The 15,657-nt window shown below is 37.7% G+C and overlaps 3 protein-coding genes across 3 annotated transcripts; 2 read left to right on the top strand and 1 right to left on the bottom strand.

Annotated features, from left to right (window-relative positions):
* Positions 1–664: 664 nt before the first annotated feature.
* LOC137963435 (uncharacterized) lies at positions 665–4,115 on the bottom strand. The gene is made up of 4 exons (XM_068810555.1): positions 3,959–4,115; positions 1,507–2,120; positions 896–1,411; positions 665–802 (listed from the first exon to the last, which is right to left on the bottom strand). The coding sequence occupies exons 1-4, from the start codon at positions 4,113–4,115 to the stop codon at positions 665–667; spliced, it is 1,425 nt and encodes a 474-aa protein (XP_068666656.1).
* Positions 4,116–5,112: 997 nt separating this feature from the next.
* On the top strand, positions 5,113–9,660 carry LOC137962044 (uncharacterized). Its single transcript, XM_068808756.1, has 7 exons — positions 5,113–5,276; positions 7,072–7,137; positions 7,225–7,274; positions 7,454–7,518; positions 8,983–9,074; positions 9,234–9,305; positions 9,380–9,660. The coding sequence occupies exons 1-7, from the start codon at positions 5,274–5,276 to the stop codon at positions 9,416–9,418; spliced, it is 387 nt and encodes a 128-aa protein (XP_068664857.1). The 5' UTR covers positions 5,113–5,273; the 3' UTR covers positions 9,419–9,660.
* A 974-nt stretch (positions 9,661–10,634) lies between these two features.
* On the top strand, positions 10,635–15,347 carry LOC137963710 (two-pore potassium channel 3-like). The gene is made up of 2 exons (XM_068810880.1): positions 10,635–11,995; positions 14,802–15,347. Exons 1-2 carry the CDS (start codon positions 10,920–10,922, stop codon positions 14,947–14,949), a joined length of 1,224 nt encoding a protein of 407 aa, XP_068666981.1. The 5' UTR covers positions 10,635–10,919; the 3' UTR covers positions 14,950–15,347.
* Positions 15,348–15,657: the final 310 nt, after the last annotated feature.

Here is a 15,657-nt window from a genome sequence, read left to right as displayed (position 1 = left end):
ATAATATCTTAAACTATAATAAAAGGTATTAATTACAATAAAAATAGTTTTAAATTATTAATAATTAAGTTATATTTTTTTATTATATTAAAGTAAAGGTAATAAAATGATATATGTAAGATTTTTAAATTTTTTTTACAAAATATTGTATTAAATCAAATAATATCTTAAAATGATAATAAAAGGTATTAATTAAAATAAAAATATTTTAAATAATTATTTTTATATTCAATTAAAGGTAATAAAATGAAATATATAAGATTTTAAAAACCAGAAATTAATATTTTTAAAATATTTATTATTATAAAATTACTTAAATCAATCATAAAATATGTGGCACAATATATTATGATGATGTGGTATCTTACATGTAGCTTTTCTATGATGTGGCAGGTATCATGGCATGTGGCTTGATGATATGAAATTGAAAAGTTTCTTTTGCTGTTTCTTCGATTGAAGTGCTCGAATTTAGAAGCTGCTAAAAGTTGCAAATAATGAATTCGTTGACTATGACAATTCCTCTATCAGGCAGATTTCTCTTCAATCAGTACAAACTCTAAAACCCTGATATGAACAATATTCAACCGAAGGATAACAGTGTTTACTTGCTGGCACAAGTTGTGCCCTGCATTTTGTATCTTTTCCTGAACTACAATAATAAGCTTCACTGCTCGGGATCAGTGATGATAATGTCAAAATCAGACAATGTCCACTCTGCGACTTCACCCTCTGCACTGATGTATATCTCTGTTCCTACGTCAATCGATGGCCATATTCTCTTCGCCGGTGGAGTCCCAGGATCCTGATGCACAGTAAAACGAGTTTACAGTGAGGATAGAAGTCAATTGTAGCAGAGTAGCAGCAGTCAAACAAAGAAAAGCAGCAGAAGAAATACCTGATAGAAATACAAATCCCTTGACAACCTCCCAACGTCAAGCTCCCATGTTCTTGCATCTCCAATCCATCCTTCACCTGCTTTCGTGGGGTAGCCGTAATCGCCCCAAACAGGATGTGGGACTATCTGCAATATCTCTTGGGCCTGAGGATTGCTGTAGGGGTCGCACAAATCGAAGGGAGCTTCCAAGTATTGGGCGTTGCCAGGGCTGCAATGGAGGTGATAAGCCGAATAGGGGAAGTTGACTTTATCAGTACGGTGAACACGAGTACCGTTGGGAAAAGTGTGGTAAGGAGGGCAGACGTTAAGGTTGTCTGCCCTGCACCATGACGTGACTGCCGGATTTATGACCATCTCGCTGTATCGTGTGACATCCGTCAATACATCACCGTCGCAGGGTCTGCCGTCGTTCTTCCAACAGCTTCCCATGTCGAGGAGGTAGAATTGGCTCTGGGGACCGCCTCCCTTTGATATGTTCAGGGTGTGACGTACTTTGAAGTTCGGTGACTGCGGAATCTGCACAGGAATTTTATCATTCAGTTTTTGGAAGAAGCAGAAACTGGGATTGTTTAACAGTAAAAGTAGTAGTAGTTCAAGAAGAGAGAACTTACAATCTTCGACATCCCTCTTGTGGGGTAATGGTAACCGCCGGAAAGCCCCTTGGTGGCGTCGGACCTGAGGTAGAGCATCAGCCATGGATACTTGGCGGAAGTCCTCAACTTATGATGGAAAACCCAGCTACCCTTCCCAATCTCCTTCTTCCAAACTATAGAGTAGTAGGAGATGTTTTGGCTTTCCACGCTTACTCTCCTGTTGGCATCCAAATCATATGTCCCGTAGAAACTTCCCTGAAGAGTCACATTGTCTCCCTGCAAGCTTGTATACTCGTGGAAGATCATGGGGTGATTCATGCAACCAGGTCCAAAGCATGGAAACCTGGTAGAGGGCTCGAAGGGACCAATCTTCTTCCCGTTTTCAGGGCAGAGGCCGGCGTCCACATCCATGTTGCCACTTTTCAGCATGATCATCCAGAACTGCCACGGATTAGGGTACTCGTTCACCTGGCATTGGTAGCCCAGGTAAGCCTCTTTTGCAGGGGCGTAGAGGTCGACATCGTGTAGGGCTTCGGGAGGAATCCCGAGGAAGGGATCACCCACACCGAGCTTGTTGTCTTGTTCCGTCACTCTGTGAATTATCGAGTGCTTCATTGACGTGCTATCATTCTCTGTAAATTAAAAATAGATTTCCTCAATCCTAAATTTGAGAAATCCAGCAGTTCAAGAAATCCTAAATTGCCTATTCTATTATAAATGATTAACAGCGATGTGTAGGGGCTTCTTGCTCCACAATTCATCTCTTACTGGTTTCTTCCACGTACCCAGTTGTCCGAAGGCCAAGCAATCTACTATCAGAATATTTTTTTATCAGTTTAAAAAAACTTATTTACGAAACAATGACAACTTATTTTCAAAAATACCACTGGTCCACTGTACATGTGGACAGTCAAAGGCGACACATAAGCTTTGACTGCTTACATGTCACCACATCATCGGTAGAATACGACAAATTAACACATCGACTGCCACGTCATCTGTCATGTCTGCTACCACATCATTACATGATAAATTTTTGAATAAATTTACAAAAAATAAAAAATCAAATACACTTTTTATTACCTTATATCTAAAATAATAAATTATTCAATAATTTAATTAACTATTAAAAACTTAACTCTTACTTATTTAACACCATTTAATATCAATTTAAATATTTATTAATTAAAAAATTATCGTTACACTTTTTATTATTTCATATTTTAAAAAAAAAATAAAATAAGTAAAATAATTAGATTTAAAGTATTTATAAATAGAAAAAATCTTACTCTTAAGTCTTACCCATATATTATCGATTTAAAATATTTATAAATTAAAAAAATAAAAAAAGTTATTTTTGAATTTAAAAATATAATTTATTTGTATACTTTATATCACCTTATTTACAAAATAATAATATTTAGAAATTTAAAATATTTATAAATAAAAAAAATCTAACTCTAACCCATTTACTATGAATTTAAAATATTTATAAGTAGAAAATATACAAAAAATGATTTTAGAGTTTAAAAATATAATTTATTTGTATACTTTTATTACCTTATTTACAAAATAATAAATGACTACAAAATATATTAGTTAATTAAAAATCTTACAAAACTTTACAATAATTTTAATTTATCTGCAATTGACAGAAATTTCATTAACATAAAATCATAAATTAAATAGTAAATCACAAAAAATCAATACAGTAATTAAACACTAAATTCAAATAAATATTATAATTAAACACAATAATTAGATTCAATTAACAAAAACCCTAAAAAATCACCCTAATAAATCGGCTTCTGAAATTCAAATTTGGGTTTAGAGGGTGAGTAGGCCTTCGGTTTTTTAGAGAAGGGGCGGCAACAGGGGAGCCGTCGTGGCCGAGCGGCGGCAGCAGGGGAGAGAGGGCGAGAGGAGAGGAGAAAGACTGAGGAAGAAAGATTAGAACAAAAAAACATATAAGGGAGGGCTTATGTGGCGCGAGCTGACGTGGCAATATATGATGGGGCAAAAGAGAAAAATTGATAATGACGTGTAAAAATAATGACATGGCAACCGATGTGTTCAACTACCATACCACACAAAAGAGTTGTCAACATGTAAACAGTCAAAACTTACGTGTTGCCTTTGATTATCCATATGTCCAGTGGACTGGTCAAAGTTTGGTATTTTTGAAAATAAATGATGCAGTCGTTGTTTTGCAGAAATAAGTTCTTTTTGTGTTTTTCTTCCGGAGAAGTATACTTTCAGACGATTTCTGGGAAAGCTTAGGCTGTTTGAACAACACAAAGAATAAACAACAGGAGCGGAATTAAAACAAAAAGTACAACGAATAGGTAACATCTCGATTCACGGCAGACCATCGTTTCGGCTTCGATGTCTAATGACTCCTATGGTTAATCGAACAGTAACTAGAAACACAGCTTCCATGACCATGTAGTTCGAGAGAAGAACAACTTACTGTCGTCTGAAGGCTCGCTGAGGACGTCGAAGCAATCGGCTGCCCTCGGGCTTCCTTGGAAGGGGACTTCTTCTCCAACCTCATTGCACTGGTTCCAGGATTCGAGGGCCACTCGCAGACTGTCTCTCTTCATTCCAGGATCCCCTACAGCAGACATGGCACACTCTCCCCCATATGGGAAAGAGAGCATCGTCGTCATCAACATCACCAAATAACACCAACCCAAACGCCATGAATCCATTGTGATGGGTTGGTAATCAGTTTGCAGACTCACGTTATGGGATCTTATTTATAGACGAGCATGTTAGATATTCCAAGAAAACAAAATTGTTGATAATAACGACTCTAATCCCTTATCTAATCTAATCTAATCTAATCTGATCTGATCCAAACAATTTGAACTTCTGAATAATCTAAACAACCATGTAAAAAATTACCTCTTCCTGTAATTTCTCAATTCATTTACGTCTTATTACTTAATTACCATGATATATTACTACCAGACCTCCATGAAAGACGTTGTTCTATGTTCTGTCGCTTATTTTTTCAAAGTTCGAACTGTTAATTAGTGATTTCTTCATAACGTCCAGATGAATTTCTTTTTTATCAGATCTAACTTTCGAAGATCTCTGCGGACTGCAATCTTTGATTATGGTCTTCTGGGTGAAACTACAGGTTGGCATTGGGCATCTTACGATCAGGTTGTTAACATTGCATGGCAAGAATTCGAGCACACCTAGTTTTTATAAGATTAGCAGCAGTAGAGATATTGGTCCCAAGAAATCCGAATTGGAGTAGATGAGTCTGGTAGTAACTATGAGTGAGATACCTGTACTCTGATCGATCATGACTAGAAGGGTCAAGTCCGACTCGGAAGTAATCCGACTGAGTCACCAGTCAACTCGATGCCTTCATATCGAACACGTGTGTGAAGTATGATTCTATGAACCGTACCAAATTAGAGGAAAGATATATTTTGTGGGCTTGAATTGGGTTTCATTCGAATATTTTGAACCTTTTCAATTGGAATGAATTAAGCTGAATTTAGGCCTGTTGATATGACAATTGGAGATCCATATGGAGCCCAGTCCCTCAACCAAGTCCTAAGGGTCTTGCTCGCGTCGAGGCAGCAGCGTCCCGTGCACGCGACGATAATGATAATCGTTTTCATACGGAAAAATCTTTAAAATATTAACATTAGGGCTTGATCAGTGGCAGGTCGCCTCGCAGGCCAAGCATTTTCTCGGGCGCTGTAGGCACATTGAGATCAGGGAGTCTAAGCAACGTCGTTTGATTGCCCCGACTCTTACGAACAATGGTGCGTGAATTTTGCAGCTGTTTCTCTTAGTTTCTGTGAATTTGGCTCATGGGTTCATCTTTCCTCGCGGAATGCTTTCAAGTTTCAGATGAGAATTGCTATGGGGGATGATCAATGTCACTGTTCTTTACACTTCTAAATAGCAGCTGAATGAGTTTAGTCCGTTTTAGAAATTAGACTCCAGTTGTCATTTGATTCTATTGAAACTATTTCTAGTGAGAATGGATTTTGGGTTCGTTGACTGTTCAATTATCATGATCATCTGTTTCAGGTAACTTTAGTCTAGTATGGTCAAAGGGATATTGAATACGTGACGTGGATGTCAATTGGATGTGGAGTAGAAGTGTGGTGGCGCCCATCTTTAAGAACAAAAGAAAAATCCAAATCTAATGACTCCCCGGGAGTGCTATAAAGTCAGTCCGTAGAATTATGGGAGAGAAAAGCTGAAAATAGTTGTAGGTTGACCCTCATGAAACGAGAACTCCGTTTGGCTCATGCCAAGGAGATGAACTAAGTACGTAATCTTGTTTAGGTTCTTCATGGAGAAATATTGGATAAGAACAACAACCTACACGTGGTCTTGCTTTGGAGAGTGTATTTGATAGATTCACGAAAGATCTGGCTTTTGCATAATAAGAAGCAGGAAGTTTTTTATCTGGGTAGACATATTTCTGAGTTTGTTGTAACTAGGGGTACCACGACAAGCACAGACCAATATGTTTCCTTTGATTATGGCCTTAAATCAGGAATGAGCTATTATTTAAAAAGACCACAGCTATTATTTTCACTCATTATGGATGGACTAGCTGCCTTTATTTAAGTCTGCCCATTATCTTTTGTTTGCAACTGACAGCTGTGGTTGACTATTCTAGAAATGTCATCAATACAAAGATAGATGCTCCTATATCTTTAAGCCAGAGAAGGCTTGAGTTTATTGGTGAGCTACATGGCTCCCACAATTGGTCACCTATACGGCTGCCACAATTGAAAAAGGAAATTGTATCATCATCTTCCATGTAACAAATAAATCCATCAATACTTGACCAATGTCGTTTTATTGCTATCATCTCTAATAAGTCTTCTTTATTCTCTTGACTGACAGTTATACCATTTTCTTCAACAACAATAATCAACTCTGCATTTGGTTGCATCTTTCAACTGTTACTTCATTTCTGATTGGATGAGTAGATTGATGCTTAATCCTTATGTGGTATTGTAGAATATAGAAAATTTTAAATTTTGGGTTTTTGAAGATTTCCTCTTTTGATGGATGTGCATTATCAGAGCAACTTGGTTGTGGTCAATAGTTTTCTGTTAACAGGCATTTGGCCTAAATGCCTTTGTGTAGTCATGGATGTATATGTTGTGTATTGTGTTTATCAACTATAAGTAACATTCCGGAGCATCTTAAAATAATCAATTGCTAGTGTTAGAGTTATTAGTAATATGTTATGTACCATCCAGAAAAGAGACAAAAGGGAAAACAGAAAGCATGCAATTATTCCTCAAAAGTTATATAATTAAGGGACATGAAGTAGAAATTGTCCTGTCATTGCTATATCAAACTGTGTTTGCATATTGATGTTTATAATTCTGACATCTTATCTTTCTGATAGATGGTGTACTGTAGTATATATCAATCTGTCAAAGTTTTATGTGTAACATATATTTATCTTTGCTGTTATTCCTGATAACAAACTCAAAACAATTTTGAGGAAGTAATCATCAGGAGTTAAACTGATATTTCTTGTGTTGGAATTCGAGTGTACTGAAAGGGAATTTTTTTTTATTATAGGATGACCCAGAATTAGAAGCAATCAGGCAAAGGAGAATGCAGGAGTTAATGGCACAACGTGGCCTTGTTAGTAGTTTATGTCTTATCTGGTGTTTAATGCTCTTAATTTTTTTATTGCTAAGGATATAACACTGAATATGATGGTTTGTGTAGGGTAATCAACAAAACCCAGAGCAGCAGGCTGCACAGGAAAATGCTAAAAGGTTCTTTTTCAGTCAATAATTATTACATTAAGTGCATGTTTTTGCTTTAATTCTATTTATTTTGAGCAACCTTTTAAATGTTGAAACTAAACTTTGTTATCTATCAATTCTGGTTCCTTTTATGCATCTTGAGACTGTCTAGGACATATGAATTAATGGTCTCAACCTCTAATTTCTAGGGAAGCTGATGAACGACGTCAGATGATGCTTAGTCAAATTTTGTCTTCTGAAGCACGAGAAAGACGTAAGATTGCTATAGATTAGTTTTTGTTTAAGTTATTGGAACTACCTTCACATTAATGTCTTCTTACAACCTTTTGTGATTACTCAGATGTCTTTTGCAGTTCATTTGGTTTTCTTGAAATTTGAATCTTTTTCTGCTGAATGATGTCTAGTTGGCTTCAATGACTGATGCATGGAATTGGCTATGACCTGCTTTGGGCGTGTGCTTAGCATGGTTGTCATGCAATTGTCCTCCTTTCCTGGTTGTATGTGTTTTTCTCTCTTTCTTTTGTGGATGAAACAGCTTTCTTCGGTCTCTTCATTTACAAATGAAGCACGAGGATAGGTAATCTGAGATATATTTTGTAGTGATTAAAAAATAAATCATCATTATTCTTTCATAACTCATCAAAATAGATATGTTCACTATTTCTTTGTTATCCATTCCGCCATTCCATTTTTTCTCTAACAATACAGGTTATGTCTTCTTTTACGTTGTAAAAAATGGATTAAAACACTTTGTATGGCTGCATAAGGCTCCCGTATTTCCCTTACAGAGCTTTATTATTAGATTAGTTGTACATTTCTTTTCCAGTGATTCACATGCCATATCAAATTATATGAATCTACGATAAGAATCTAAAATGCACGAGAATGCCTTTGGAAAAGGAGCCATGTTTTTCTTAAATAAGTCTGATTTTTTGTTTCAGAAATGAGCAGTGTTAGCTGCATATTATCTGGAATATTCCCAAAATAACATGAGTGGACATTCAAAGAAAAACGCCCTGCGGTTCTTATTTTTATTGTATCTAATAATTAAGTTCGAAGTGTCTCCTAGAGGTTATAATGGTGAATGGACAGTTTTCATTTACAGGTTATATTTGTACAGTGACATAATTAGGTGTGTATTTTATGTACTATGTCATGGCCTAATTATTCCATCCACTGTCGATGCATGGACAGTAGTGATTTTGACAAAGTGCCTTATTTTGCAGACTATTCCATTTGCCAGCTCCCTCAGTTGACATTTCTTAGGCCTTGGTTTGAAATAATCATTCACTTGTAAAAAAAAGAAGCTTGTAATAATCATAAACACTTATTACTGGGAAGCAGGTAATTTTACAAACAAACCAAATTTGTACAGTTTGACCAGGAAAACTGCTAAGTTGTTGATTTGCTAACTGCAGTTACTTGAAAACTTAAAAAAGTACACATCATGTTTGATTACATTAGCCTGGACTTTTCCTCAAAATATAATCTTTTAATGAACATACTGTTACAGGGTATGATTCTAAGCATTTGAGGATTTCTGTCTGTGGCTTTTTGACTACCAGGAGAAGATTTTTGTCTAACATGTGTCAGCATTGGTTTGTTTTACAAATCATATGGTACCCCCATGCATGGACTGCAACTTTGTGGTTATCCTGTTTTCTATTGTATCAGTTTAGGCCTTCTCAGAGTGGTCTGGTCTCCTTGATTTTATCAGTTGCTCGTATTGCACTTGTGAAACCTGAGAAGGCAAGAGGAGTTGAGGATGTTATTCTTAGAGCTTCCCAAATGGGTCAGATTGTTGAGAAGGTAATTTGACTTTCCTGTTTACCCTTTTTGAGAAGACTAATTTTGGATTGAACCTTTAGTTGTAATTTGGAGACATCAGTAGTACTAATAATATCAATACGTCTCCATCTGCTATTATTATTTCTATAATTTAACAGTGTTTGATATGTTCTTTGACAGGTTTCTGAGGAGAGGCTTATATCTTTGATTGAGCAGATCAACACCCAAACTGCAAAACAGACCAAAGTGACTGTAAGCTCCTATATCTATCATTCGGATTCTTGTATTTTTCAGCGGTAAGCTAATTCTTTGGATATGTTATTCAGATCCAGAGGCGTCGCAATGTACTCGTGGATGACGATTAGCAAGCTGCATTGCTTGAGAATCCAATACCGTGATGAGCATTTTCATTGTAATACTTTCTCGGTATAATACTTGAGATCGGCTCGTCATATTCGAGCCAGCAATTTGATAATAAATGGGGCTGTAGCTTTCACCAGGGACTCGAGTATTGAGTGTATAACATAAACCTCTCAATGGCATACTCTCACATTATGGTTGTAATTGTTGGTCATTAGCGTCAATCAAGGTGGTCTCAGTGCTCTGTTTCCAAACCTTATTATTCCAAATGCGCCTGCCTGATCGATCTTCTCCTTTTAAGATGTGGAAAAGTGGACACTAGAAAGAAGAATTGTTCCCTGAAACGTAACATTAATTCATGGCAAGACGGCGAGAAGCAGAACCAATTGTGCGAGCCAACCACCTGCTCTGCCTGCTGAAAACGATTATCTCCTGCCTTTTCCTTCTACCTCTGCCTTCGAAACCCGTATCCTGATCCCAGACGCAGCCTTGCCTTTCACCGCCGTCCAGCCGATTCATCAACTTCTTGCAAGTCTCGCGGGGAACTACACCAGCAAATGAAACACTGTACATCAATTCTATTCTGCTCCCTTCTGTCTTCACCAACATCAAGGATTCCTCTCTGCCCTTGGAGCACCCCTGGTCCTCTACCCCTTTCATGATCAGTAAAGCTTTCGTCGGCGTTATCTTGTATGTATCAGCATCGCTAGTTTTCTACGTCGCGACAAGCAATTGTTTCCAATCTGGAAATAAAAAATGTAAAACAAGACGATTTGGTTGGATGGTACGCCTTCGGTTGGTTGCATGTTCCATCTCCTTTTTATTGAGCTACATCTCACGGAGAAATTTGAACGAGGCCATTTATTCCACGATGCTTTAATAATGGAGCGGGAGTCAAACATTTTTTGTATAAATATTAAATCATGTCGGTGCCTGTCTTTTACACTTCCTGTCGCATCTGAAACTTTCTTTGTGAATGTAGCCGTGCGAGACCTGTAAAAAAGCGAATTTTTTTAAGTTTAGAATCTCATTTCGAATTTCTGTTGGCCTTCGCGGGGAAGGGTTTCTGTCTTGTTCCTCATCATCATTTACCAAAGGATATTATCGTCTGGACTTTCTTGGGCATTAATCAGGCGCCAAGCCATCTCTCAGATTTAACCAGAGCGGTGAACCGTATGGTATTATTTATTAAACCTTCTGTCTGATATACACATCACAGTTTACACACAAGAAGACGAGATCTGTTGGTTACCGAAAAACAAAAGAAAGAAGGACGACCAGACTACTTGGCGTGATGCAGTTAAGTACACTGAGATTTTCGCGAACCTCCATGGTGCAATTAAGGCCACATTGAGTCCAAGAAAAGGGGTTCTTCTCTACCATTTTTGTAGTTCAATATTCAATAAACAAAACGAGAAGAAGGAAAAGGCAGCCCTTTTTTGTATTTGGAGAAGAAGACATTCTTCTTGGTTATATGCCGAGGGATCCAGATTTGTACAATCTTTAATGGATAAGGAACCTCTCTTGCCCTATAACAGCCCCAGAAGGCGCTTGTCGACCACTCCGCCGTCGCTCTGCTCTCTTCCTGAGACTGAAGAATTCACTCTCCCTATCAACTCTCCGCCGCCTCTAACTCCGCCTTATCTAAAGGACCTTCTCATATTCGGACCTAGCGATGGCGTCGACCTATCTGAAGCCCTAGCCGTAAAATCCCCTCGCCCACTCCCCTCTCCCTCCTCCCCTGTCACCGTCCACGACGACCTGCAATGGAACACCGGCAGGAAATCCAATCTCCACCGATCCAGAACTGCCCCCGCTATGTCCGGCATCAACGAGATCGACCTCCATCCGCTTCCCAAACCCCAGTTCGGCTCCTCCTCCATTGTCTGCCAGGCAGTATTCCTTTTAGCTGTCTACCTTGTCCTCGGTGTTTGCATCTATTCGATCAACCGCCATCACTTCTCTGCAAATGAAACGCATCCCGTCGTTGACGCACTTTACTTCTGTATCGTTACCATGTGCACCATCGGATATGGTGACATTACCCCTGCGTCTCCCTCTACCAAAGTCTTCTCTATTTTATTCGTCTTAGTCGGGTTTGGTTTCATTGATATTCTCCTCAGCGGAATGGTTAGTTACGTCCTCGACTTGCAGGAGACTTTACTACTCAGTGCTGTCAAAGGTGGCGCCCAGCATCCCTATCTGGTGGACATAAAGAAGGGAAGGATGAGAATTCGCATGAAGGTCGGGCTGGCTTTAGGGGTGGTGGTAATCTGTATCGGTGTTGGAACTGGCGTTATGCATTTTGTGGAGAGGCTTGGATGGCTAGATTCGTTTTACTTGTCAGTCATGTCAGTCACCACTGTTGGTTACGGGGATAAGGCATTCAAGTCTTTGCCGGGGAGGCTTTTTGCTTCGGTGTGGCTTTTGGTGTCTACCCTAGCAGTTGCTCGGGCATTTCTCTATTTGGCGGAGGCAAGGATTGATAAGAGACATCGGAAGATTGCAAAGTGGGTGCTTGGGAGAGATATGACTGTATCTGAGTTTCTCGCTGCTGATATTGATAATAATGGTTTTGTGAGGTGAAATTTCTAGTCTTTTGATTCTCTTATAGTTGTTATATTAGGACTATTCTTTGCATTATGAATGAATGTAGAAAAAAAAATTAATAGAAGTATATTCCCGTGCTTTGAATTATGGATTTAATTGTCAGGTGTCTAAGGAAGATATTTTGTTGTTGAAAAATCATTTGTACTCTGCAGGGATTGCGTATTCCCTTTCCCTCCTTTGTGATGGCAGTTTATATCACATTTCTAGTTATTCCTTTTAAATCGATGAATGATCACTGAAGATTTCAGCTCAAGTATCCCGGTTCCAGGATACTTATTCTTATATTTCACATATTTTAATTTTCAAATTATGTAAAAATGGAGATTCCCCAGTTGAGTTTCCATCGCTGATATGTGTTTGCATGTTTCATGGTTTGCATCTGGAGATCTCCACCCAATTCCATGAAGCAAGCTCTGTATATAGACTTGCCTGATCTTCTTGTAATTAGATTAGAGTATCAGCATTGTGAAGTCTCAGTGGGCCCTTGTTGTGTTACAGAAGAGATGTTAGTTCTTAGAAACTATGTTGTTTCAGAAAAAAAGATGTAATTCATGTCTTGACATCTGATCAAAGTCTCATCCAGCAAATATGACATGCTTAAGGAAGAACATGAGTTATTTGATTGGGAGAAGTGAGTGGAACATTTAATTAGAACGGTGTGTGCTCTGGTAGCAAAATGAATATAGAAATAACTAGTTGTTTGGTTTGAATGCATAGAAGAGTTGGAGATGGAGAAAGTAAGATGAAGTATCTAATGGAAAACGAAGTTGAAAAGACATGAAGTTTAAATTGCTTGGGTTTTCCATGTGTACTGTCAAGTGGATAGCTTAGGCTGATGACCCACCCTGTCACACCAAACGCTTGAGCAATTATATCTTGTGGGTGTAAAGTTGTAAGTTTTGATCAGGCAGAGGACTTTTAGGGCTGAACTGATATTGGCAATTTGTGAGATCTGTAATCAGTTGTTAGTGCTGCTTCTTAGTGTTGATATGGTCATTTGCTTAGAGGGTCAGAGTGCAACTCTTAACTTTTTAAAATAGGAACAGGTTTGACCCTCAAAAGATAGATAGATAGATAGATAGAGAGAGAGAGAGAGAGAGAGAGAGAGAGAGAGAGAGAGGGCAATATATCAACAATATGTTATTTAGACACTGGTGAATGTGACCATGATGACTTATCGGTACCTAATCAAATTTCTTGAATGTTTCTTCTTCTGGGGATGGCTTTCCACTCTGTACACTGTTTTTGGTTTAAGCAGTTGTTTAGCTTGAATGAGCTACTCTTTTGGATGACATTAAAGAATTAGCTTTGTATTGTATTTTATATAAAAAAAAAGGCTTAGCTTCTCATTCTCAAATTTTCTGAATCATGTCTACAAGAGGCTGCAGAGAAGTAGATACTCCAATTGAATGCTCGAGTTACATTTGTCTCAGCAACAACTCACTCTGTCAACTGATCCATTATATTTGGAAAGGCAGACAGTGGTGAAAATTTTAATTCAGTACCAACAATTACACTAGGATCCCTTACAGGTACATGCTAGTTCACCTTGTGATACATTCTCTCCAGGCTTTTTGTTAGATGTGCATCAAAACCCTCCTGAAGACATGTATCCACAATGTCTTGATTTGATTAAGACACAGGTATTTACTTTTCTGATTCTTGGTGTCAATATTTTATCCCCCTGTGAAAATATTTTTACATTTTTTTTTATTTTGGTCCTCTGCGAAAATACTTTACAGTTTTTTTATTTTTGTTAAAATGAAATTAGAAAAGATGGGAAGATGTTACTCGAGGATATTTTTGGGTCTTATAGGGATACATCTACTAAACATAAGATGCTCTCTTTATCTAAGCCCCCGTCCCTAATCGCATCAATATCTGGTTTTCTCAGCTTTAACAGATTCAGACTTGCAATTGTCGAAGGGGTAGGCAATATCTTTACATGGTTCTTTGGACATATTGTATTGGGCCTTTAACTAATCATGGTTTGCAATATGCTGCACGGGAGAAGGCTTTGCTCATTATTGAGTACTCAAAAAAAGGGGACATGCAAAAACATTTAAGCTTTTATCACTCGATGTGAAATGAATTCTCCAGTAAACTCTTGTAAGACATGCCCTGCATCACTGAGCTACTCATCTCAACACCTTAAAGTGTAGACTTACCGGTTTTAGGTTGTTAATCAGTCATGACCACAGAAGATCTGTGAAAAATTCATGTTCTTTCTTTAGGTTTATAGAATAAGAGAGAACCATTTTTTTCCCTTGGTAAGCATCAATTTTGGAGGCTTGGATAAGTTACTCATGTATTGTGTTGCATATCTCTTCAAGGCAAGTTAGTTCAACTTCTATATTTGAGTAGCTGCCATATACTATGATTTCCTTGGAACCTGCCTTATCTGGTAACTTCAGAACAATCTATGGCACCCCTCCAAGCAAGAATCAGTTGCTTGTACTCAGTAGTCACATTGATGTTTGTTCTTTCAGGTTATACAAATAAGCCACGTTTTGTTGACTGTTAAACCGTAGTCTCTGCCATTTTTAGTCTTATAAAAATGGAAAAGCATTGCTAGTACTGACTTGAGAGAAATGATGCTTCACAGATCAACCTTCTTAACTTTTATTAAGATCAAATTGTTATTGTCTCATCCCCGCTGTAGCTGTTATTTAAGGTAGATTAATTTCTAGTATAATTTTTTGTGAATGTCTCCATATATAGCTCTGAAGTTGAAAACGATATATTGATTTATTCCTGTACTGGACTTTGTGATTGCAGTAAGTCCGAGTATGTTATATATAAGCTGAAAGAGATGGGGACGATAGCAGATAAGGACATTGTACCCATCTGCCACCAGTTCGATAGGCTGGACACAGGCAATTGTGGCAGGATTACTCTTTCCGATCTCATGGAGAGTCATCATTGAACTTTCCTGGGGCTTTGGTTTTCTTCATTGCACTGGCAAGTGCATGCGACAGGGGGACTTCGAAGCCAAGATCCATGCTGTGGGCTTACGTGTCTGTCAGGTGCAAGGCAATGTTTGGATTGTATGTACAGGGGAAGCGATGAAGCTTGGATCTAAAGCAGTAACATCTACCTCCTCTCCTCGGTGTCATTGGAGGACGGCATCTATTACTTCGCACAGGCTTAGTGAGTATAGAAGTAGAGGAACCAATTCCCAACCCGGAAGAATATCTGAATGTGTCCTTCGAAACCTCTTGGTGTTTATTACTGTAGATAGCAATGTCGATATTGTTATATTGTACCTGTTATGATTTAGCTTGTTTGAACTAGATCTAATATCTTGGAGTTACTTATGGTCGTGGCCACTTGGGTTTCTTTTTTTTTTTTCGTCTTGCTCTAGCACTGAAACTGAAGCAGACGTATATAGTAGGGAAAAAGAAAGTAGCAAGCAGAGAATCATTAAAAGAAAAGAAAATATAAGAAAAAATCATTAAATGATAAAATTTGAGAATAAAATAAAATAAAAACTTGAGAGAAAATCTTAACCATAAAAAAATTTAAAAATATTATTATTATTTTTATTTTTTATTTTTATCCAAACAAGAGAAATTATATTTTTTTTCTTTTTTCTCTTTCATTATTCATAGGTATCCAAACAACAACAACAAAA

The sequence above is a fragment of the Aristolochia californica genome, unplaced genomic scaffold, assembly GCF_029961685.1.
Source record: "Aristolochia californica isolate CCGP_79_NKW_82.1479 unplaced genomic scaffold, dmAriCali1.0.hap1 SCAF_4, whole genome shotgun sequence".
NCBI classification, from domain to species: Eukaryota; Viridiplantae; Streptophyta; class Magnoliopsida; order Piperales; family Aristolochiaceae; genus Aristolochia; species Aristolochia californica.
This window is presented reverse-complemented; position numbering and strand designations above follow the sequence as displayed.

Excerpts from the sequence above, each read along its gene's own strand:
- LOC137963435 (XM_068810555.1), bottom strand. The coding sequence starts at position 4,115 with ATGTCTGCTGTAGGGGATCCTGGAATGAAGAGAGACAGTCTGCGAGTG. Across the intron at positions 2,121-3,958 it reads CAGCGAGCCTTCAGACGACA|AGAATGATAGCACGTCAATG; the intron begins GTAAGTTGTTCT and ends TTTAATTTACAG. Across the intron at positions 1,412-1,506 it reads CAAGAGGGATGTCGAAGATT|ATTCCGCAGTCACCGAACTT; the intron begins GTAAGTTCTCTC and ends ATTCCTGTGCAG.
- LOC137962044 (XM_068808756.1), top strand. Across the intron at positions 7,138-7,224 it reads TAATGGCACAACGTGGCCTT|GGTAATCAACAAAACCCAGA; the intron begins GTTAGTAGTTTA and ends TGGTTTGTGTAG. Across the intron at positions 9,306-9,379 it reads CAAAACAGACCAAAGTGACT|ATCCAGAGGCGTCGCAATGT; the intron begins GTAAGCTCCTAT and ends TATGTTATTCAG.
- LOC137963710 (XM_068810880.1), top strand. The coding sequence starts at position 10,920 with ATGGATAAGGAACCTCTCTTGCCCTATAACAGCCCCAGAAGGCGCTTG. Across the intron at positions 11,996-14,801 it reads GATAATAATGGTTTTGTGAG|TAAGTCCGAGTATGTTATAT; the intron begins GTGAAATTTCTA and ends TTGTGATTGCAG.